Source organism: Semicossyphus pulcher, unplaced genomic scaffold, assembly GCF_022749685.1.
Source record: "Semicossyphus pulcher isolate SPU_LCO1_2020_fin unplaced genomic scaffold, fSemPul1.0.p SCAF_19, whole genome shotgun sequence".
Taxonomy (NCBI): Eukaryota; Metazoa; Chordata; class Actinopteri; order Labriformes; family Labridae; genus Semicossyphus; species Semicossyphus pulcher.
The window spans coordinates 3,198,373-3,223,592 of NW_027211692.1; the positions used below are offsets into that span (position 1 = coordinate 3,198,373).

At 42.4% G+C, this 25,220-nt stretch overlaps 2 protein-coding genes across 4 annotated transcripts in view; both read left to right on the forward strand.

The window, feature by feature from the left end:
• Positions 1–11,104, forward strand: part of pak4 (p21 protein (Cdc42/Rac)-activated kinase 4) — a 30,356-nt gene extending 19,252 nt beyond the window's left edge. For both annotated transcript variants that reach the window (XM_069668622.1, XM_069668621.1), the window contains exons 6-11: positions 110–559; positions 874–1,007; positions 1,530–1,656; positions 4,824–4,949; positions 5,048–5,182; positions 5,989–11,104. In XM_069668622.1, the coding sequence (XP_069524723.1) occupies positions 110–559; positions 874–1,007; positions 1,530–1,656; positions 4,824–4,949; positions 5,048–5,182; positions 5,989–6,144 (1,128 nt within the window). In that variant the 3' untranslated portion in view covers positions 6,145–11,104. The remainder of the gene's footprint in view (positions 1–109; positions 560–873; positions 1,008–1,529; positions 1,657–4,823; positions 4,950–5,047; positions 5,183–5,988) is intronic.
• A 2,585-nt stretch (positions 11,105–13,689) lies between these two features.
• Positions 13,690–25,135, forward strand: LOC138597097 (sushi domain-containing protein 6). Of its 2 annotated transcripts, none has more exons than XM_069668632.1 (5): positions 13,690–13,848; positions 19,208–19,314; positions 21,617–21,820; positions 23,336–23,480; positions 23,739–25,135. In XM_069668632.1, the coding sequence occupies exons 2-5, from the start codon at positions 19,221–19,223 to the stop codon at positions 24,073–24,075; spliced, it is 780 nt and encodes a 259-aa protein (XP_069524733.1). In that variant the 5' UTR covers positions 13,690–13,848; positions 19,208–19,220; the 3' UTR covers positions 24,076–25,135. The 2 variants fall into 2 exon arrangements, with proteins under 2 accessions (XP_069524733.1, XP_069524734.1); XM_069668633.1 differs by having other exon boundaries at positions 23,742–25,135.
• Positions 25,136–25,220: the final 85 nt, after the last annotated feature.

Below are 25,220 nucleotides of genomic sequence, written 5' to 3' on the forward strand. Positions count from 1 at the left end.
TCCACATCACTCCTTTCTACAATGTAATCGATTTTGTGAGTTGTTTGTGTAGATTGTCTTCGCTTCAGTGTCTGTTGTTTGTGATGATGTTCTTCTCTCTCTCTTCCAGCCGGTCCGACACAATGAATCCCCTCAGAATGGCCCCTCTGGCGGCTCCTCGAGAGGTTCCTCCGGCTCCAAGCCCCCTATAAGCCACCCTCATCACACCTCCCACCCAACCCTGACCCCTGAAGCCACCCAGCACCCTCACACCCCTCACCCCAGCGTTCCTGCCCCACGGCCCCCTGTGCCCTCTGGGCCCCCGCCATCAGGTGCTCCCACTCAGGGCCGCTCCCCACAGAGGGAGCCTCAGAGAGTTTCTCATGAGCAGTTCAGAGCGGCGCTACAGATGGTGGTGGATCCTGGAGATCCACGAACCTATCTGGACCACTACATTAAGATAGGGGAGGGGTCCACAGGGATTGTGTGTATCGCTACAGTGAAGACCACCGGGAAATTGGTGGCTGTGAAGAAGATGGACCTGAGGAAACAACAGCGCAGAGAACTACTCTTCAACGAGGTCAGCGCTCGTTGTCTTTTTCCTGGTTTAATTCATAAAAATAAATTTAGTGGCCACTTTATTATGTACAGTACAATATAATGTAAGTCAACGTAACAGCTCTGCCATAAATCATAACCTTAAACAAGTTTTATGAAGTAAAAAGTTTTTGTCGACATTGTCTGCAAAGGATATTTAAAATGAATTTATAATTGAGGTCTAAGTTAAAGGTGGGGTTGTACTGGACTATATTAATATTAAAAGTAGAGTAGTAGTTGAGTCTTCTGAATCACATTACTAGGCCCTGTCCTGTATGTGTGTCCTGTGTACTGCAGGTGGTGATCATGCGGGACTATCACCATGAGAACGTGGTGGAGATGTACAACAGCTACCTGGTGGGAGACGAGCTCTGGGTTGTCATGGAGTTCCTGGAGGGAGGAGCGCTCACCGACATCGTCACACACACCAGGTAAGAGAGAACTCTATTTGTGGCTAACAACGGGGTTCGTGCATAGTCTCGACTATGTTTATGGTGTTTTTAAGGTTAGGAATATGCTTGACTTTGAATAAACTGCTTGAGAAAGGCTTTTTTTTTTTCAACACAATCTGGTGTTTAAAAAGAACCCACTCCGTTGTTATATTCTACAACAAGCCTATTGATACTTAATGAAGTCTCCTTGATGCTGCTCTGTATGCCACATTCAATTTCCCCCATTAATCCCCTCACTTGTCAAAACTGTTTTCTTCCATAAGGGGGCAGTGCTGTCCTTTATATGTACAGAGACATTTATCACCAGGGCCTTTTTTAATGTTACACCTTTTCACATCAGCAAGTTAGTTACTGATTTGAATAAGAGTATTCCACGATCTTTCAACGGACTTTCTTTTCTGTGGACTGATCCAGAATAGAACAGAACTAATAAAACTCAATTACAGAGGTGGTTAAAAGAGTGAACTGACGTTTCTCTCTCGTGTCTCCTTCTCTCTGCAGGATGAACGAGGAGCAGATCGCCACAGTGTGTCTGTCTGTCCTGAAGGCGCTGTCTGTCCTCCACACACAGGGTGTGATCCACAGAGACATCAAGAGTGACTCCATCCTCCTCACGCATGATGGCAGAGTATGTAACACATACCTCACTCTGATATTTCCAACATAACACCAGATTACACCACTGCATCTTAGTTCTTTAAAAGCAGGAAGTGCATCTCATCAAAGCTTGCATTAAAGCTATAAAAAAGATTTCTTTCAAATGTCAGAGAAATACTGGAAAGTTCTCTGTGAGCTGACCGGACACCTTAAAGAGGAGCGTAGTGTTCAGTATGTTGAGGCTGAAAAAAACTGAACCACAAAGATTTGTTTTTTTTAGTTGGTTGCAGAACACACCTGCGTTTAAATGTCAAACCACAACGCTGAGGCTGAGGCAGCACTTAATCAGCATTACAGCACAATGGGCCTTTTTCACTCCAGAGATCTTGACTAGTTTATAATAAGTAATAAATAACATTTATCATGGATCTGTTCTATTAAATGACCCAGTAATCTGTACACATATACAGTGTTCACTAATGTTCTAACTAATGTTGATGAGAAGGCCTTTTAATGTCCACATGCTGGACGGACAAACTTCTTTCACACTTTATCTCATCGTGCACATACTCTGCACAGCAACAGAACCAAAGACACAACTTGACCTAGTTTTAGTTTTACAAGAAGTAAAGGTGGTTGTTGGATGGAAAGAGGAACTAAGAGCCTCCGTTCACCACTGCTGTAGAAGTGCGGCTGATGCCCATCCACTTCCTGTCTGTTCAGAAGCAGGTTTCTGCTTTCTGCAGAAAGTGAAACTAATGAGGAACTAATGCGTGTTACAGTCAGCATCCATGCATGGCCTCTGTCTCATTTTTCAGTCATGGTCCAGATGAAATGAGAGAGGACAAAAGTTGAACATGGCTGACACTGAGTGTATCGGATGTTGTTATTTACTTATTTCTGCAGAATGCATACGTGTGTGGTTCTGCTGAGATGAAGTTTCAGTCACATTGTTACCCTGTAATTCAACAAGGCCTCAATGCACTTAGATCCATACAAATAGCGCACATACAACACAGGGGAAATAAATGCTACACAAAGACAAAACGCATTAAAACCCAGTAAAAATACTGATTTTAAATTTTAAAAAAAACATTATACAAGTAACTTACCATTCCTCTTAGAGTTAAAGAAGGAGATTAAAGAGATGTCATGGATATGAACTATCAGACAGGATTGATCCTGTACACCCTCTCTCTTTACTGATCTTGAAATGTTTTTTTTTTTTGACAAAAAATCTCATCCTGTTTCCTTTAACAGTCACGTGTCACTCACTGTGAAGCTTTGCTGTGGAAAATGCAGTTACAGGCATTAAAAATGACTAGAAACAGTCGGTATTGTTGCTGATGGTCTTGTTTGCTTTTGTAGGTCATACAGAGGCATCCGTCTTAATTTCAGTCTGTTTCATAAGCAGTTAAAAACTTTTAGGGGCTCAAAAGGTTCAAAATAAAAGTTATTATAAATGATTTCTGATGATGTCTGGCTTGATTAATCTACTTGTTTTTATGCTAAGCGGGCCTGTTGTGGGGTTTTTTTGCTGAGTCTTTTTTGCCTATACCATGACCCATATGTGCAAGTCACACATGTGAAGCTAAGATGAGCAAATGTGTGAACCACAGCCTCCCTGATGATGGCAGACGAGTGTTTGCGGTTGTAGTCTTTTATGAGCCTTTTATGTGTTGTGGTTTCACCTCGGCCTGCAGCAGCATGCTCGGCCGGGCGGATCTCAGTCACACTGACGTGCTGCTTCTACATGGTTGTGCTCTGAGAGGCAGAAAAAGCAGCTGCAGGGAAAACTTCATGTTGCTAATGAGTTTTTTAGAGGATACTTAAGTTAAACTCTGCTGTGTGGTTAAATCATTTCAGAAGAGTAACATTTGTTACAGAAATGATGAAGTTTGACTGTTTCTTGTTGAATATAGTGATTTTAATTACTCTGGATAATATGGGTTTGTTTTACTTTTTTCTAACTCACTAATCTTGTTGTTTTTTAGCTGCAGACACCACCAGTCTTTTAACATCACATGTGACAGCTTATACCATGCTGTGATCTGTGTCAAAACTAACCATGGAGTGTAATCTGTGTGCACCAAAGGATGTAAAGTCTTTTTCTCCTCAGCTCACAGTCTGTGGTTTCCTTTCTGCTTTTTTTCTGTTGAAAGACCCTTTGCAGGTTGTTTTAGATTAATTTGAGGAAGACCTCTGATCTCAGGTCACAGTTCTCACAGAACGCTTCCTACTTACTGCTCTGGTGTTTCAGTGCTTGGTTGGGTTTGGTAGGTTGGTCTTGGAGGGTAAGCAGACTCGACCAAGCCTGAAGTGTTTCTCAGCAGCAGGGTGGGTGTGGTTGTTGCATCTCTGCATCTGTGTGATGGTGAAAATAAAAAAGTAGGTCAAAGACATTTGAGCTGTGTTCTGTTAACGCTTGTATTAATGCCAGTGTTATATTAAAGCTGTTGGTGTTGTTAGTGGATCTACATAGGTCAGTGGTATTCATAATGTGTTGGTGCATACTGAAAGTGCACTGGTTCTCATGCTAAGTGTATTTCTCTTTCTGAGCCAGCTGTGGCGAGCAGTCGGCCGTGTGGGCAACATGAATGGCTGCTTCTCTGTCGAGACTCTCAGCCATGCATAGACGTTCTCTGAAAGAGGGGTGGATGGAAAGAAAGACTGGGACGGGTTTCACAGTCCAAAGCATATTAATGAAGTTTTGCCTCAGACACCAAAAACTGAATATCAAATGTTATGTAGTTGGAACTCAAACCTGTGTTCAATATATTTAACTTTTCTTCCTCTGCCCCTTATCAGCAGAAACATTTTTCTATTGTTAAAGAAGATTTAATAATGTGCAATATTGTGTCATTAAACCACCTGAACTGCAGTGACATGCCTGCTAACCTCTTTTAGCCCTGTAACAGCATGAGGATTGATTTCTTACTGATGTACCAAGTGTAAAAATGTTTATAAATATATTGGATGCCAAGTTATTTTATTTCTTCAACCTCACAAACAGTATTTTGATGTAGAAAATCTTGGTTAATAAGCATTGAGTCACATCAAGTGCACATAAAAGGAAATGTTGCCGAATGTCTGTTATACATTCATACTTCGTCCCTAACAGCCAAATGTTTGTGTGCTTCCTGTTTTCATCCTTCTTTTTCTGTCTCCACCTCTTTGTCTGTCTCTTTTCGTCTCCAGGTGAAGCTGTCAGACTTTGGTTTCTGCGCTCAGGTGTCTAAAGAAGTGCAAAGAAGGAAGTCTCTGGTGGGAACACCGTACTGGATGGCACCAGAGCTCATATCCAGACTGCCTTACGGACCAGAGGTAATACTCACACTCAGGATTTCATTCTATTTTATATTTTAACCTCTCAACATGCCCAGCTTTTCTACATGTTGACTGTCTTTTCTCACTGTGTTCAGGTGGATATCTGGTCTTTGGGTATCATGGTCATAGAGATGGTGGACGGGGAGCCTCCGTACTTCAACGAGCCGCCGCTCAAAGCCATGAAAATGATCCGAGACAACCTGCCTCCCAAACTGAAGAACCTGCACAAGGTACAAGATTTTGCCATTTTCTGTTGCAGCAGTTATTGAGATGCTTTGAGGTTGAGAGGAGACATTCTATGCAGCTCAAAGGGCTTTACAATAAGGACATTTTTTAAATGAAAATAGACTGAGTTGGCGTAAACACGGAGAGACTGACATAAGTATGTAAACCAAGATGGAACATTAAACCCAACTGTAAATATGTAACAATAATGAAGTTCATTTTCCTTTCTCCCAGCAGTGGCCTGATTTCTTAAACTGCCTGTAAACATAATATGTGACTGTGTAACAGATTGAGACTGAAAGGGTTAACACAGTAAGATATCTGAAGATGGAGAAATATGGGTTTTCTTGGCAATCTTCATGCGCGTGTGCAGACATGACTCATAATCTCTGTGTCTCTTCATCCAAAATGATTAAAACCAAAGTCAGACTATAAATGAGATTAAAACAGATATTTATTAGATGATTCCCACTGTTTCAAACACAAATGCATGCACACAGTAACTAAAGCTTGTGTTTTTGTGTCTGTTGCTGAGCCTGAGGTCTAAATTCTGGTGCTTAAACGTGCACAAAAGTGGTCATCAAAATTTTGCAGAGCCAGAAGTTAAGCCTTCAAATTATGTCGTCTTCAAAAAGAATAAACCACTAAATGTTTGACTGAAAAACATTAAAATATGATCAAAATGCAACTTTTTTTTTGCACGCCTAATTAATTGAACCTCACTTATTAACCTTCAACAAACCAACAGGACAGAAGCATTTACACCTCACTGACTCTGATAACTCTGGATGTGTTCTGCATTCCCTCCCAGGTCTCTCCTCTTCTCAAAGGCTTCCTGGACCGGATGTTGGTGCGTGACCCGGCTCAGAGGGCGTCGGCCAGCGACATTATCAAACACCCGTTCCTGACGAAGGCCGGTCCGCCGTCCTGCATCGTCCCCCTGATGAGGCAGAACAGGATGAGATGAGACACATTACACTACGACCTCCAGCCTGTGGAGGGCAGCGTGTGCAGGTTCAAATGGAACAGAATACTCCTGCACACAAAGGAGACGTCCACAGGGGTCAGAGGTCACGGACAGAAGGTCAAAACTGTGCTGCGAGCTGCAGGGTGTAAAGACGGTGTGCAGGAGTATTCTCTATTTTCCTCTGTGAATCTCTGAACTGTGGGGAGTTACTCCCTTAAAGAGGCAATAAGGCGGAGTGTGTGTGTGTGTGTGTGTGTGAGAGATTGTGTGTGTGTTTGTACGAGTGTGTAAACATGTTGTCAACACTGTTACTTACAGTGTTTCCTGGCTCATACGTGTGAGAAGAAGAGCAGAGAAGCCACGACTTGCCCGCTAAGTGATTTAATGTCTTTTAAACATTTGGTTTTAATCGACCGGCCTGACCTGGAAACATGTGGCTTTTTTTTTTTCCATTTGGACCTGAGCTGGATTTTAAGCGTGAAGGTGGTTTTGCACACCGATTGGATGTTTTGAAGGAGCCGTGAGCCTATTGGCTGATTTTAGAGACAGTTGGAGCGACATTTTTTACAATCTCACTATCAGACGGTCTGGAGGCCGAATCTTCTCACTACAAAGACTTCTGTCGCGGACGGATCCCAGACCTGGACTCTATCCTCATCACACCCAGAACTTACTACTGAGGGAGGAAAACTGCAGGCTCAGAAATGAGTCAGACAAACTTTTATTTTGTAGCCGTATAAACACTAGCTTCCTGTTGTAAACAAGCAAACACACTAATTCAGGAGATAAACACTGGAGTTGTGGTTTTTTTAACAGATGAATTTTTCTCTTATTTCCTCTTTATTTTTCCTGTAAGTACGATGAACATAGAGAGATATATCAGCTTGATGTTTTACTATCTCTATTCTGTGATTGTTTTATTATGGTGATGATTTGTTTCACAGTTTATTTTAGAGAAAGATGTGATTGATGTTTGAAGCACTGTGGATAAGAGATAGAAGCTGCACTCCCGGTTGATTCCAGAAAATAGACACTAGACATTTTATTTAGTTTATTTTATTACTGTAGACCACACCCAACGAGCAGGATCGTTTATCCAGAAGCACGAACATCAGAGAGAAAAACAGGACAAGAACACACCCCTCAACACTGAACCGGTTAAAATCCTGATAAAACAGCTTTCATTTTTACAATTTTTCTTTTAATTTGCTGCGTTTTATGAGTGTCTCATAAAATCTTAGCGGTTCTTCAGAGGTTCGGAGGGAAAACAAGCTGCTCTTGAGGCGATCAGTGAGTTGTTTATATTCTGCGGTGCAAGTCAGCTTCCTTGTAACGTCATCTCTCTCACAGCGGCTGTTTCCAGTCGCGGCCCTGCTGCTGACGCAGGGAAGAGCTCATTGGTTTCCTTTATGCTGGTTTGTCTGCTTGAATTGATTAATGTTTGATTGCAGCTCCTGAATCCCCTCACTGTGTGAGTTCTTTATTTATAAACCATAAAGGAAAACTCAGCCTGACACGCAGGAGTGAGTGTAACTGATCAGGAAGAAAAGCAGCTTTGTTTAGATGTATAACCCATAATTAGCTCTGCTCATGCTCCTCATGTGTGTGCAGAGCCGAGATCTGTTATTGTTTGCAGTTTAGTCCACACGCTTGTGTGTTCTGTGAGAGGGGACCATTGAGTAGTTAGAAGGCAGGAAACACTTTGAGGAAAATCTGCTCTGCACACACGAACACAGGAGGAGCTACAATGGTTATCAGGCCTGTGTCAGATTGCTCCTAAGAGAGCCTCCATCTGTTCTGCTCAGACGTCAACCTTTTTAATTTTTATCGAATTTAAAGTTATTTCCCTGCAAACATAGTCCGAAAGATTTTACAAGACTTGTATGAAAAAAAGAATCAAAAAGTGTCCAACAACTTTTCTGATTCACTTTAAGTCTTTTTCTAGATTTGTTGAACAGATGTGAGTTTTCTAAAGGGGCTGAAAACATGGTGCAGTTAACTTCTCTGTTGTTATCTGTTTGGAGAACAGGGTGTGTGTTTTGGTCACATCCTCTCCTGACGGTCCCCTGCACCAAACATCACCTACTGACTGCCTCAGCAGGGATGGAGAATTAATTACAGCTCAGTTTGGCTCACGTCGGGTTATCATCCTCCCACTTCTGCTCTGATGTTCTTCAGCCTTTATCAGCAGACATCTGTAGTTTCACACTGTACCTCGCAGCCATGAAGAGTCCTTTATACAGAAAATGAAATGAAAGATATGAGTAATTCATTCTTTCACACACATGCACATAAGCGCAGCCTGCAGACACATTCCCCTCTCTGTATGCCAAGGCTGCTGTTTCCTTTACTTCTGTGAGTTCCACTTCAGCTGCTGCAGAGAGGCTCGTCTCATCAGACCTCAGACAGGTAGCAAGTTTTAGATTGTAAACACAGAATACTAAAACCACAGGTCCCATTCTCCTTCAAAATAAGGGCAGAGGAACCCTGATGTGAGAAAAACTTGCTTTTTGTGTCAACAACTTAACAAAGAGTCTAAACAAAGACGGGTTTGGAGGATTTCTTGAGGGTGTAGCAAACATTTGTTACATACATAAACAGAGTGTATACACAGCTTTAACAGAGACTGTGAGCGCTTTAGGAAGAGTAGCAGCACAGAGTAGGAGGAAGACTTTTTTTAAGCAGGAAGTGGGTTTTATTCCAAGCTTACAGAGTTTGTTTTCTGACATTATTGATGATTCCTGCAGAGCACAGTAGACATGGTGTGAAGAGAATGATGTGACCAGTGAACTAAAGCCTCTCTTACTATGTTTATTAATATGTAGCCGCACTTCTCGTAGCATGTACGACCACTAAAGACGCAGAAAAGCAGCAGCAGCATTCAGGGTTATTTCACTGTGGTTACTGAGACGATGCTGGCTCCATTAGGCTGCGCCTACAACCACAGTGAACACACTTCCTTCCAGGCATCGCTCTCTCTGCAGCTTCAAGCTAACTGTATGAGAATATGTTGTTCCCGTTTTAACAACATGTAGCATCGTGTTTTCATGCTTCAGAGCATGTGAAATCTACAGGCTGAACGTTGCCTAATTGTAAACTCTGTCTCTGCCATGTTTAATTCTTTCCTCAAACATTCACTGAGCAGAAATGTTCTGGTGGGCGTTTTGTACTTTTTCTCCTCGGCAGCTCAGCAGGCAGAACGTTTCAGCTGTGTCAGTTTCTGGATCTTTTTTTGTGGTCAGAAGTGGGTCAATAATGACTCACGCATTACAAAACGCTGTGAGGTTTCATGTTTATAATCAGAGACGATGGCAGAGCTGAATGAAGTGATGGACTGAGAGACAATCGGGGAGTTTGGGTGAAACACTTTAGGGTTTGTAACACTGAAAACAAGACTGTTTGAATTATTAGTTTTTTTCTCCAGTCAGAATCTTAAATTTCAGTATTGATGCCATTTTTAAAATCCAGTTAAAAACGCTGATTCATCATTTCTTACTATGTAATGAGTAATTACAATCAGTTTTTGGGGAGTAATACTAACAGGGAGAACTTGCCTCATGCTGTGTTTCCTGCTGTTCTGTTTGGATTTTGACAACGTTTTAGGGCCCCTTGAGAGGAACACATTTAAACTGAGACTTGTAGAATAAAGTCATAATATCATGAGGAAAAAGTTGTGAAAGAATACAGTTGGTTGCTTTGAGAGCAAAATGCTGCATGCTGCGACTACATTTGTAGGGCTACACACAACTTTTAGCATCTCCTGGAAGTTCACACTGAAGCGACTGATGCTGACAGAACAGCGTTTGGAGTTTGGACCTCATGCTGCGCAAAATGTTGACAACTGATCTTAATTAGTCAGCCTGTACATTTAGGCCTCTATCTTGTTTTCTCTCCATGACTTTTCTCAAAGGTTTCAACATTGTTTTGGTGTTTTCCGACTCCTCCCAGTGGCTCTAACCTTCTGTTGCATCATCCTTTCATTGTGTCTGCATGAGCTTTCAGTTCATTCTTTCAGTAACCAAACACTCTGTGATGTGAAACACTTGGTTGATGTTCCTGTTACACTTCATCCCACATTACATCCGTTTTATTATCAATGTGAAGATCAGTTCATTCTACTGTTGGACTGATAATCTACAGACTGTAACTACAATGTTATGGCCCAGACTTTACTGCTGTGTGTGCGTGTGTATCTCTGTGAAGCTATGATGTGTGCATATATGTTCATGCCTTAACATTTACAATCACTACGTGACAGATTGTGATTCTGAACTGAAACTACGACTGTTGGAGACGTTGAAAGGAGACTTCATGAAGCTTTCCTCTTCTCATCGCACATTTCTGAAACGTCTTGAAGTCATTTTGACGTCATTTTTATGCCCAGTGGTGTTTGCGTCTTTGAGCTGAAGTGCTCATTAACATTCCTTACATCTTTCAAATAGCTCAGACCACTTCAGACAGAGGATTTTCCAGGGTTCATTATGTGGCTACTGAGTGTCTCAAAGTCGGAGCTCTTCCAGTCTAAAGGGTTTTTTAAGAAGCAGCACTGCTGAGACTCGATTCTTTGTGCTTCACAGCTTCCAAAGGTTTCTGTTGATTCTTTGTCAGCAGACGCTGAGCAGCTGCAGAGCTGCTGTTCAGGCTTCAGTGCCTTGCTTTGCAGCATCTTGAGGATTATCTAGTAAAAGTCTTGCTTCTTGAAAAGCCCTGCAGGACTTCTCTCTGGTCTCCACAGTGAACACGAGCTGATCAGCAGCCCGCTCTATAAAATATGTGACACACAGTCTTTCTGTAATGAAATGTTCTGCTTCTCATTGACTCTCCTCTCATGTCAAGTTTGTTGGCACGTTTTGTCAGACATCAGATTCGAACCATCGTTCCTGCACATGTTTTTGTAAATTTCACTGGTATTGTAAAAACATAGACTTCACTTTGCAAATACAGATTTTTGTAAAAGTCATGCATGCTGTCTGTTTTCTGTTCTATGTTTGAAACTCGACAGAGAAAGCGTTTAGTGTCAGTCAAATCTAAAGCAGTAAGATGAGCTCACACGGTCGGCTTAAATACCTTAGAGACTCTTTAATCAAACACATGTCAAAAACACAAACGGCTCCGAGCAGCTCTGATGGTCAAACACAACAACTGTTGGATGGATTTAAACTGGACTAAAAACTGTATCGATAATGTTGTAAATCAAAAGGATTTATTGCACGTATGGTGGCCTTTGTGGGACATCTCAAACTCATCTATGTAGTCAGACTCGTTCTTCAGTCTGAGCTGTACTCAAAATAAATTCAACTGCACTGAATGCATGTTAACTATTGGATCGTAATATGCTGATAGCCATTTAACATGAGCACTTCTACATTTAGTATGTAACACTGAGCAAAGTGTAACACTGACAGAATATTAACATACGATCATAAATCATGCTGAGTGATGTGTATGTGACTACTGTGAATGCAAAGTGCTACTTTGTGTTTCTCTCTGAATGCTGAACGTTCGTTAACAGTGCAAAGAAGCAGCTCTGACTGTGATGGATTAAAGAACATGTCGTCGATGTTTTAGATCATAAATCAAATCCAAAGCAATGTATTGATAAATGTATTCTATTCCACTAGACAGCAAACTACAAAACAATGACCCACGCCATCTGCACATGTGTTTGTGAATAAACTTGACACTTGTTTCTCTTTGTGCTGACTTCAAACGCCCTCAGCATCCCGTGTTTGAGGTGTCAGAAACACCCCGCAGTGCTCTGTGTGCAGGATCTATAACCCAGTTTATGATCAAGCAGACGTTTAGCATCAGGGACGTATGTGTTCAGCAGAATGATTCGTTCTGATGGGATGTTTTGGGGTGAGCTGTGATTGCAGCTAGAATATCTCACCCCGGTGTTGATGGTCATTCACATACAAATCAAAAAGACACCCAGAGTGTCACAGAGATATGATCAAAGGAGGAGGAAGTGATGCACAAACACTCCTGTGTGATAAAAGAGGCACCACAGAGTCACAAGGTTTCATCGTGAGGTCAAACTTGAAACTCACTGATCACTGATAAAGCTCCCTCATGCCTGATAAGCTGCTGCTGTGGACTTTCAGTGGAAACCCTGAAGAACTGTTTTTGTGTTTTCCTGTTGTATCTCAGCAGCAGCACAGTCAGCACTGATTTATTTTTAGCACCTCCGTCAAGTCTGCCGTCAGTCATAGAAGCTGAGCAGCCGCAGCTCTGCAGCTTTACGGTAAACAGTCTGAAAGGTGGGAGTCAAACACATGACAGCTACGCTGACCTCAGGACAGCTGTGTTTGTGGTCTCTGTGGGAGGCGGCATTATATAAAGAAGATATTCTTCTGGTTCATTCATTTCTTTAGCTGTTACTATATGTATGTTTAGAGGTCAATGTATAATTTAGGGTTAGTATGTATTGATGCATCAGTAAGTCACTCCACATTTAGTTTTTTGTCTTCAGAGAAAACAGTGTGTGTGCACATTATACATGACACTAAATATGTGGTATTAGACACTGCAGAGCAACATAAACATTACAATAAGGACAAACTAAATCTGCGTCTCTTGTCACAATAGTTAACAATATAAGTGAAAGCGAGCAGCAAAGACAAGTTGTGAATTCTAATGACTTTCAGAGTTCTAATAAGCGAAGGAAGATATGACTGTTATGAAAATGACAGAAGAATCTCCGTGCTGGCAGCAGGTCAGTCCACCAGTTTATTCCAAACTATAATATCAGAACAACCTTTGAATTGCACCCACATGTTGTGTTCATTCTTGGCTTTTAGTGAAGCATCTGAACAACTATCCGACAGACTGACATGAGATTATTTGGTAGACAAAGTTATGTTGAATCCTCACAAATGAGGGATCATAACCGACTTCTGTTGTGACTCTCCGGCAGCTCAGAGTTTCTGTTCAAATCCTCCACATGTTCACGCAGTATGGGTTATCTATTTCAAACAGGCTCTATAGTATAGCGATATTGAATCTTGTGATTCTGCATGTAACTTTGTTCTGACCACTGTTTCCTTTTTCTCAATAACTTTGTGCTGAGCTTTAGAAAAAGAGAAGAACCAACTGGTTAACCAGAAACCAGCTTCCTACTGAGGCATGTAACAAGCATGGGGGAGTGTTCCAAGAATTAAGGTAAAAATACATTAGTGCATTTTAATTATTACTTTAAATTAGGCCTACTGATAATTGTGCATATTGTGTAAACAGAACTCGTCTGCTGCTCAAAGCCTACCAATGTAGTTAGGTGCAGGAGGACTTCAATACATCATTAATTCCAAAGAGACAAGAAGAGAAACTGAACTGAAACCTGAAGTCATGAAGAATAAGAGAGAGAGAGAGAGAGAGAGAGAGAGAGACACACACACACACACACACACACACACACACACCGTTCATGTGGGCGGGGTTAAGCGGCCCTCATCAGCCAATAGGAGGACAGCGTGTCGGTGTCAAACACAGCTGATCGATGAGTCAGGACGTCTGAGCCGAAATCTTCTCACTTGTTGCCGAGCAGGAGCCGCGAGCGTCAGCGGAGCACCGAGACCGCATCCGGATCGGCACTTTATTGAGACCCTTTAAGCCTGAACCAGGAGCAGAGTCTGCAGAATCTGCAGACACAGAGCCGCTTCTCTGCACCGACACACCTCCGCTGCTGCTTCAGTTACAAGCTCTCAGGTGAGACGTTTATACCGTTTAAACTGCTTCGATCTGCTGCATTCAAACACAGCAGGCGGAGGTTTTAATGTTACCTGCTGCGGACCGTCACAGCTGTAAAGACAGGTGTTAAAATGTGTTAATCGATCATATATCGACGATTCGCCCTCTGATTGATTGCGTGGGAAACACCAGCGCAGTGTTTTCATGTTTATGAGATAAATCAGGATGAATTCTTGGTGCTGGGATCTTGAGCTCAGAGACATCAGCTGTTAAACGATATAAACAGAATCATTGGTGTAAATAATGAGAGGACACATAAACGCCTCAGAGCAGGAACATGATGGTGAACTCACGAAGCTTCCTCTGACTCTCTGATGTTGCTGAGGAACAAAGCAGCTTTTTACATAATAAACTGTTACTATATCCAGACCATCGGTGGGTTTCTTTAAAGGGGGTCCAGGGTTCACTGAGGGGGTCCAACAGGTCTGTGACTGACAGGATTAAAGAGGAAGAAAGGTTTTTGCAGCACCCTGCTGAGTTCAAGGGTTCAATTAAGAGGTGTTAAGGGGGAATTTTAGGTTTCCTGAGGGGTTTTTAGATTGTGATGTCGAGTTTTGGGTGTATTTAAAGGTTTATTAACTTAAACAGAATATTAATCAGTGACTATTTTGAATGGTGATTAATGGTTGCAGTCACATCAGGCTGAAGCACCAACCTCTCTCTGGCTGCAGCTTCTCATATGTGAGGATTTGCTGCTTGTCTCTTTGTAAACTGAATATATCTGAGGTTTTAACTGCTGGTCTGATGTCACCAAGAAGGTTAGGTTATTATTATTATTATTATCATTATTATTATTATTATTACTATTTTCAATTAATGGAGTAATTGAATCTAACTGTAAGATTTCCTGCTGCACCAAATGAGCTTTAGCTGTATAAAAACACAGTGTGTGTGTGTGTGTGTGTGTGTGTGTGTGTGTGTGTGTGTTTTGGAGGTGTGTGAGTGTTTGTGAACTCCCCGCCCTGCTGTGAATCTTTGTTACCTGAAGTGACATCACTTCTCTCACAGATAAACTGAAGTGTGATGGCGGCTCGTTCTCCATAGCAACACCTGGCTGACTGTGAACTACAGTTTTATTCAATGAAACCTTTATTTATCTGTGCAGCTCGACACAACATCATCAGTTAATATACATAGTTCTAGATTATAATATATAATATATAATATAATATATATAATTAAACATTTTTGGGGGGGCTGGTTCTGCATCCCTGTGACATGCTCACCAGTGCAGCATCAGCACTTCCTGTGTGTGCAGGTTCACTGTGCATTGTGTTCACTGACTATTCAAAGCATCACAGACCCCCAACCATCCGACCATTCAATCACACAGGCCAAGCAGGTGGAGGTGCAATGCTAACATGCTAACCAGCTGCTCTTAAATTCAAATTAAAGTATTTTCATTCGTATGTTACCACTTCAAAATAAGAGTCTTACTGAGGGAGCACGTCTTCGTCCACATATGTCCCCCATGTAGCACTGTTATGTTTCTACAGAAGCCCGGAATGGACAAACCAAGCATGGATTCTAAAGAGGGCTGTGGCACAGTTTGAAATCTGCAAACTTAAAGCTTTAGATCTAAAAAACATCTTTCACACTTGTGATTTAAATCAACTTACATTAAATCTAGTGAAGAGGAAGGTGGAGGAGGAGGTGCAAATAGCAACAACAATTCCAGTATTAATATTTGATTTAGTTTAAGTGGTTTTTTTGTGTTTATCAATTAATAAAGTATCAACCTGATACAACAATATGTGTGTGTTTTACGAGCTGTTAAAGAAAGAACATCAGGGTTAATACTGCACATGTGATGGGCCATCATGTGACATGAAAATAATGCACATATGTTTCTCCTCACTGAGACAGAAAACTTCTGAAGAAAAGAGCAAAAAAACATCCTGTCGCTGAACTTTAATTCCTCCTCCCTGCTGGGTTTTTTTAGACATGTTCAGAAATAGTAAATGAGCCACGTAGGAGAGCAAAGTTCATCAGAATTGGAGTCACTGATCAACCAGCCTGTCAGATGTGGTTCAGTGGGTGAAGACACTCAGTACCGTATCTGTGAGTCAGAGCAGATCTCCAGCGGTCACACATGTTTCTGTCTGGTTTGATGTGATCAGAAGCTGTAGGAGGACGTGTTCTGAATCTGAATGTTTCTCTGTGTCATATTTTTCTTTAACCTCTGTTTATGCAGAGCAAATATCTCTGTTGTAACTGGAAACATTAGGTACATCACCTCCTGTCATTGAGGTACATAATTCAAAGTAAAAGTGTTACTTTACGTCATTTCACTCGACATAAATATCCATGTGCACTCATATCCGGAGTGACTTCCATGTACATTTACAGGAAGTCACTCAGCCCATTTTGCGGTGTCCAGCTGAAGCAATCTAATGAAGTAATTCCAAAACTTTTTGTACCTTTTTTAGTCATTTAAACCACAAAATATAAAAATGGAACCCAACTTTAAAAACATCAGAATTCCCCTTTTAAAGGAAGCAATCAGCAACACAAAAAGATCCCAACCAGCCCACATGCGGCCCCCTGACATCCTCCTGTGGTTACAAAAAGAGAACCAACTCAGAGGATTAAACACACAGACCATCACCAAACAGGACGACTTATTAAAGGAGAGACACACCTGCTGATATAATAATTTATACATTAATAATAGATAATTGCAGATAAACAGAACTACACCTTTCTATACCATGTAAAGATCTTAGACTTACTTCCCAGCAGGAGAGATTTTATTGAAGCCCATTTGAAGTGAAACATCTTCGATGGGACGAGAGAGGACGTCTGATCCCTGCAGCTCTGAGTGTTCGAATGTGATCACATTATGCACATCAGAAGGCCAGCAGATCTTATTTATTACTTGCAATACTTTAACAGCCATCGACCTATTGACATTACTGGACAATCAGACAGGCAGCATCATTGGCATCTTTAAATCCTGTCTTAAAGCTTTATTTTATAGGAAGACATTTATTAATTCCTACATATCTGCTGTTTTTTATTTGCTCTTATGTTTACTCTCTTCTTTTTCCTTTATTATTATTATCATTATTGACCTGCACACGGCCTCATAAGAGCACAAAGGCTCGGGCCAGGTTTGTTGTCAGAATCTCAAAGTGCAGCAGCAGCAGTTTGTGGTGAAGCTGTCACATTCTGTACGTCCGTCAGTCTGAACCGTCCTGCAGCAGAGCGCTGCCGGATTGTGTGAGCAGAAAATCGGTGGCATTTAAGACCTGCCAGAGAAATGTTTGTAGTGATACTGACTGTGTCGGCGTCGATGCGTCACGTCGTTAAACACAACTTTAAATCCCGCTCAGAGTGGGACAGCAGCCATTTCACAGCCGTTTTTTTTTACTATGTGGAGTCCAAAAATAAATGAAACAGCATCACAGCGAGCCGTTCTCACCTGAGAGAGAGCTGAGGATAATTGAATTAGAATTTTCTGTTGTCACAATAATCCTGCAGCTCCAGCTCGACGAGCATCGCTGAAGTTATAATATCACAGAGAGAGAGAGGGAGAGAGAGAGAGAGAGAGGATGACTCAGATCTCCCACGCAGACTGTGTTCACATAACATGTAGCCATCGAGTGTGTATGTTTCTCTCTGTGTGTGTGGGTGTGCTAAACCTCTGTCATGTTGAATCGTGCGTGTGCGTGTGCGTGTGTGTGTGCGTGTGTTGCCCTCTGCCTGAGCCTGGCACGCTGAGGCAGGGGGCCGCCCCTCACTGCTCCACAGAGGACTGATATCTCTCAGGGGATAAAAGCACACACACACACACACACACACACAGACACACACAGACACACACACACACACACACACACCACAGACATCAGTGTACTCCTACACACACTTTCACACACACAAAAAAGACTCTTTGGCATTTACCCTCTCTGTGTGGCAGAGGTCTGGTTTCTGACAGGAAGTGCGTGCCTGGGACGGTGTAAGTCATCTGGAGAAGAGTTCGGGTCGTTGAGGTGATGGGTTTGTGTGTCGGCATGAACACGGCGATGCTTCTGCTCGGCTGCTGAGCACTAAGGTGTCTTTGTTGGTCTTTATGGTCACTAATGAAACTGTAAACAGTGGAATGTGACACTTTCACTATTGGTCGGCTGAAAGGTTGAGGCCAGGGCAGGTTTACAGACGTCTAAAAAGTTTGATGTAAAGATAAGCGGATGCAGCGGATGCAGCGGCAGCAGCGTTTCAGTCGATGTGAAGGTTTTAGATTTTTGATTTTACTAAAGTTGCTTCTCCGTTAAAAATACACTTGGAAAAAGACTTCTTATGTAGGGCTACAACTGTGCGTTAATTATTCAGTGATTTAAATGACAATAATGTTTTCTTCATGGACTTATTGTTACATAAAGGTATAATATGTAACATTTCATGTCAGTGTAATGACGAGGCCTTTTCTGGATTTTTGTGCATTATCCACAATGTTTTCAGCTTTGTTCAAAGCCCGAGAAATCTGTTATTTATTGCAAGGTAACATTGCATTTAATTTAGCCGCTTGTCTTTGTTGGAAACACTTTGTTTTAAGAGCAACAGAAATTACAAACTGACTTTAAGTGAATATCAAAGTACAACTCGGTTTGACTTGATGGACTAAAAGCATCATTGATTTAATATTTAAAAGAGGCAAATTAATTCCTTTATGTCAGTGTGATTGTTGTCAGTGAATTGAAATAGAAACACTTTTGGTTTGACATCAGAAAACAACAAATGTGACCTCAGTAACTTGAACAATCCAACTGGCCTGACGTTAAAGTTTGCAACCAAACAGTCTCCTGATCTCTGTAACCTCAAGGCACTTTCGTATTTGAGCATGACGTTTTGTCGGTCTAACAACCTTTTTTAAAGAGAATGTTTTTGTGTGATGTTGCTGTCAGCCTGAAGCCTGTTAGTCTGAAGGTTCAGAGGTCACTGGAGGGAATTCTCTGGTTGGAATTTCAGGTTTTTGTTTGTAAAGTCAACATGAAGACTTCATGCTTGCAGCTGCTCAGAGACCAGCAGGAGAGTCAGCAGCAGAGGTGTGAAAGAACAGCTGGCTCGGCTCCGTCAGTGGTCTCGGGGTTAAAGCAAACTGCAGAATGATTCACAGCTGAAAACACGCTGAGTCTAAAGAACCTGATTTCTATCACAGCTGTGACGTCACTTTTATATCGAGACGTTTACTGAAGCTGAAATCTGCAACCACTGAGAGAGGTGTGACTTCTGCTTCATGTGCGCGCGTGCATGTGCATGTGCGTGTGTGTGTGTGTGTGTTCTCTGCCTCTGACTTCATCTCTTCTGTCTTCAGGACGTCTGGTTTGATGTCTGCGTCAGCCCCGTCTTCATGGCCGTGTGGACGCGTCAGTCTGCTCTGTGGACTTCTCCTCCTGGCCTCCTCCCCGCTCCTCACCGCAGGTACGACCTCTGACCCCAAGATACCACACAAACACCCCCTCACACCTCCTCATACATTGAAATTATTAATTTATGAGGCCTCTACTTTGGTCTCTTCTTCATTACTTTTAGCAGAAATAACTAAAAAAAGGAAGAATAAGGAACAAGCTTCAACACATGTGAAGTGTTAAACCTTTGAGTTATCTGAGAACCAATAAAACTGTTATATATTCATGTAACGCATTTCAAACTTGAGCCCACATTTTTCATGTTGCATCAGTTTTTTGTTCATTACGAAATAAAAACGTAGTTGTCTTTAAGTCTTTCAGGAGAACTGATTCCAAAGTCCTTTGTGCCCATTGATGATTAATGGTGCCTGGAGCTCGTCTGCTGCACATTAGTGATGATGAAACTGTGAAACTGAAAACAGGGAACACTGATAGATTTATTCATTGAGGAATCGTGTGAGATACTCAAACAATCTCAAACACATCACGCAGAAATACAGCCTCTTTGTAAATTCAGATAAAGATCCCACATACAGTTACTCACTTCATGATGATTGTGAAACACTGATTAAACTTTAGCTGATGGCTGCAGGAAGTACCTTTGTGCTTTGCTGAGGTTTGAATCTTTCAGTCTTCTTCCTCCTTATATCAGAATGTTGTATTCTTGTTTCTGCAGTCAAACTCTTCTGGGACTGTTGCACCAAATGTGGCTCTAACTTCCTGTTTCTAACTGTGTCTGTCGTGTCTGTTTTGGCTCTGACGCTGTGGAACTTTTAGCCTGGTTGTAGCTTTGTTTGTAGAAGAAGTGGTGATTTTCCACTCTTAGCTCCATACTTGACCTTCTCCTCACACGCTCATGTTTGGGCAGAAGGAGCGCGCAGAGGCAGTGGAAACCTTTCTCCTGCAGACGCAGACTTTTAAGCTGAAAGGTGTCAAAATAGAGGAAGTGGGTAACAGTGCCGGCTGCTCGGGCAAAGATGCCCTCTCAGCAAGTCAGAGGAGGATGTCGGAAAATGTTGAAGTAAGATTTTTTTCGTTGAATGAGCCGAGAGGTGCAGGGAGAGAGTTTGCAGTGAGTATCATTCGTTCCTGTGTAAATAAAGTGTTGCTATCTAAAGTGACCCGACCCTCACAGAGCCGTTTACTCACATGTCAGAGTTTGTTTACAGGGACAACAACACCTTCCTGTCCTTTCACACTCAAAGTTTTCCTCCCTGCTGGTGTCACCTTCTCTCCCCATCCATCACCCTCTCACCCTGACACACCTCTGTGAGCTCCTCTCACACAGCGCTGAAAAAACAGCACCAACAGGCACATCATTCGGGATGTCCCCATGCATCGCTGGTGTTCTTAGTTGCTAAACAGGACATGTAGCTTCTTTTCAAACCTCATGGCTCTCTGTCAGAGCTCAGTATGTATTGAGAAAAATGGCCGCAGTTGTTGCCTCTCCCTCCTCTCTGATTCAGTGGGACAAAGCTGCAAAATCTGTTGTTCTTCAAGCCACAGCTTCATCAGAAGATGGAGGTGGTCTGGCTGCAGAACTACACTACAAACACTGATGATGTCATCCCAAAGCATGAGTGCAGAAGATGTTAAGAATCAGAATCAGTTTTACAGTGTTTGGGTGACTAAAATATTCAGTCATATTTATTCAAGTATACAGCTAAAGGAAGGCAACAGAGCGAGGCTTAGGCTGCTCGCACGCAATGCATCCTGGTACATGTAGGCACTGCAGGCAGGCCCTGTGAGCAGCAGAACTTAGTCAGTACAGCAAACACACACTACACTTTCCATCAACACTTCATCCACATAAGACTTGCTAAAAATTCCCTTTAGTTTGCCAGACTTCACAGTCAGAAGCTGCCCTGTGAATGCCCCGCTTCTGCTGCAGATGGAAAACTTATTCTTTATATGATGTGCTGCTTTTGACATTTTATAATCAATGAATTATTACCACATCAGTTAATAGAATAACCATACATTTACCATAAAAAACTGGACAATAGCTGAAGAGACTGTCAGACAGCACAAACTCTCTGACCTGTTCTCTGAAGCTTCTGGAAAGAAGGAGTCAGAAAATCCTCCTGAAAGTTTATCCTCTTTTAAATCCAAAACAAAACACATGCATGTGGAGCAGCACAGCAGAGGTGGAGGAGGGGTGAGAAAGAAGAGGGGCTTATGGGAAATTATGATTTAATGCAGAGGCATATAAACATTAAGCAGTAATAATAGTGTGAGGTAGAGGCTACTGATGATCTTTAACTTCCCTTTCCTTCATGAACCTGCTCTCATCCCTGTGTTTTGTGTCTCTGCAGGCCGGCTGAGTAACTGCACCCACCCTCTGGTGCCTGAACATGGAGGTTTCCGCTGTGATCCGTCCCCCTGTCGAGGTTTCCACCAGAAGAGCTCTATCCACTTCTTCTGCGAGTCCGGGTACCACATCAGCAACAAGGTCCGCATGTCCAGGTGTCGCCACGGGAGGTGGACGCCTCCGATCCCGGCCTGCGTCCCCGGCAAAGGTGAGACTGAATGCTGGAGTCTGATACTGTGATACATTTCAAGTTTGCATGTTTGCTTTCTGCGTGTCAGTTGAGGTTGTTTGTGCGGCGTAAGGGCCACATCTTTGCTTTTTACTCAGGTGCAAGAAGTGAATTTCTCTGCAAACAGTCATGTTAATGTTGAGAGAGTTGAGGCTGGGTGTTTCTAGGTGTTTCTGCTGGAGCAGAGCTTCATGCTCAGAAGTCTCAGGTCCCGTGACTTTAAGATTAATGATCTTGAGCGACTCTAAAGGCTTCTTGAAATTTCCCAGCAGCTTGTGTTCACCTCAGTTTATAATTCACAGCAACTGTGACTCATCACTGCTTTAACTCAGACGATATGATGGATGATTAGTTACTTTATGACACTTCCCTTTTTGTTTTCAGTCTCAGGAAGCAGACGTGTTTAATTGTTATCTTTGGGTGACAGGTTTGATTCCCAGCAGAGCTACTTAAATCATAACATTGAGACATGAGATGCGCTTCTTCAGAGTTTTAGTCCACAGAAAGTTAAAACTAAGACCTTAAATCTAAAAACAATAATATTATTTTTTAACATCTTTCAAATGTGAAATGTATTTTGGTTGTTTTCATTTTGCTGTTGCTGTAAGACCTGAACGTCCTCGCTGCAATCACAGTTTTGTCTCTTCTCACAAATGAATGAAACTCTCTTATATCAGATCATCTTCAGTAAGATCAGGAAGAAAATGTGACCTCTAACTTAAATCATCTTGTTGGTGTCGAGTGTCATCTCACAGTCGCAGCACTAAAGCATCACCCTTTAGAGCAGCTTGGCACCTTTAGTAATCACGTTTATCGTATGACCTACTTACACCAACACGCCTATACACTTACAGAAGAACTAGAAGCTAGGACCAGCTCTGACTTCCTCACTGAAACAGGCTGCGACAGGAAGTCAGAGCGCAGAACGAGGAAGCGGGCGAAGCCACCATAATAACCAATAAACACTTCCTCTGTGTCGACGGCATCACAGCTTTATGGAAAGCTTCTGCTGTCATGGGCAAAGAGAAACCACAGGACATGATAAAAACTTCCTCTCATTGATCTGTAGTTTGATAATCTATTTCTGTAAATCCTGTCCGCCCAGAACATCGGGGGGTTTCCACAGGTGTGGAGCACAGGTTACTGTTAGGTGCACTTTTTTATTTTCCTACAGCTTCAGCTCTTTCACTTAAAGTTGTTTATAATGTTTTGCAACTAAAGCAGACTGAAATCTGATGGTAGCTGACTCTAACATCACATTAATATGGCTTCTAGTTCAACATAATACACAACTTTTTTTTAGTAGAATACACTTTGTTTATTATTTATGCTTTTTTTACGAACCACGATCCAGTTAGTTCAACACTGACATCAAAGTAGATCCAGAACGAAACATGAGAAACACGAAAGAACCTGCAACCTCCTGACAGTCGTCTCGTCTCTGAGCTCTGAGCTTGTGTTTGGTCTCTAAACCTCCGTCTCTCTCCTCCTCAGAGGGTCCCAACATGAACACAGACGACAGAGGAAGTGACTCGATGCCCAGCATGGCCACCACAGCGGTGGGCGTGTCCATCTTCCTGCTCACCACCACTGCCTGCCTGGTCGTCAAGTCCCGCCTCTACCCCTGTCAATCACACAGGTAAGAGGAAGTTCTTTACTGTACTGATTCCCAACCAGCCAACTTTACCCCAACTTTATATAGTATAGCTTCAAATAATGAATAAATGGTTGTACTATCCAGCCGGTATGAGATTGATGCAACTTTAACCAAATCTAATGAAAAAGTAATGAGATGACTGGATCACCATTTCTTTGGGACCTGTGATATAACAATTTTAAAGGAAACCAAGTGAAACCTCCTTCTTCTACATGTTATAACTTTGTCTCTCTGTCCCAGCAGCCGTCGCTCCTCAGACCAGCTGGACCTGATGGTGGACGGACTTCCTGTCTCCCTCCCGTCCTATGAGGAGGCGGTGTACGGCAGCTGGGGGCAGCGCCTCCCTGCCTGCTCCGCACCCGGACCAACACAGCTCCTATTGGCTCAGGAGGCTCCCAGCTGTCACCCGCCGTCCTTAAACAACCAATCAGACGGCAGCCACCGCCCCCTCCTGTCCGGCCAGAGCCCTGACAACCCCCCACCCCCGTACGAGGAGGTGCAGACGTCGCGTCCCAGAGACAGGACGAGCTGCGGGGACATCCGGCATGTTGCACTTTCAGATGACAAGGACACTTGATGGACAGACTGTCGGGTTCATATGTGACTACTGATTTAGAAATGAAGGCATGGTTTGATTGACACCTAGCTGCAGCGGCTCAGTGTTTGCTCTTCAGATGAACCATCGACTCTGACTGACAGCAGGCGCCCGAGCTGTCTGTCTGCACTTTTCCTGATTGGCTGCAGCTCACCAGCATCAGGACGCTCTGTCCAATCACACGCTGAAGCTGTTAGGTCACGACACCTGATTGAAAAGGACTCAAGTTCATTTATTAATGAAATATTGATTGTAATGTTAAATGTTGGAATGTATGTGACAGAGGTGGGACGTAAACCTTAAACCAGAACCGCCTTGTTTCTTTAGAATGTATTCAAATGAGAGTTATGAGGTTGTGCGTTTGTGTGTGTGTGTGTTTTCAGTGTACCTCTGGAGACGTTGTTATCCTTCCCCTCAGTGACGGGGCTGATGGAGGCTTCATGAAGTCAACTGCGTGCTGTGTTTCCTCCTTTTTCTCTGACTTTGAGTCGCTGGACTGTTGCTGTTGTTGGTTTGAAGCCGGCGTGCTGCACAGACGACTGTGACTATGATGAGCATGTTGTGATGTTAACTTTGTGTACAGCTGATATTTACAGACTTGAAAACACCTGAAAACCAAATGGCCTTTAAAAGTGTTTTCATGTGTTCATAAGTGGTGAAAGAATATCTTGAATAATTTAAATGAAATAGTTCTACAGTTATTCGCCCTGGTGGCTTTGGTGCAGACACACGTAGGTGCTTTTATCAAGATAATCATACAAATAACAGTTTTTATTCCAGAATGATTTTGGACCAAATCCTCTAAAACAACCAGAAATCAAACATTGAGTTTCTCTCTGTCCTCACTCGACCTCTCTGGTTCTCTCTCTGTATCTTTGACCTCTGCAGAGTGACTGACGCCTTCAGTGACCTTGAATGTATTCATAGATCTAATTATTATTATTATTATTATTATATGGATTGTAATATTTACAGAACGATTATTTGTATATGTATTATTGCACAGAAATATATGATGAATAAATGTTGACATGTTTCTTTATCTGACATCTGGACTTTGTTTGTGGCTGAACATTAAACTGGTCGCCTCCTGTGGGGCAGCGGGTTTTTCCACAGAAGCCGGACAG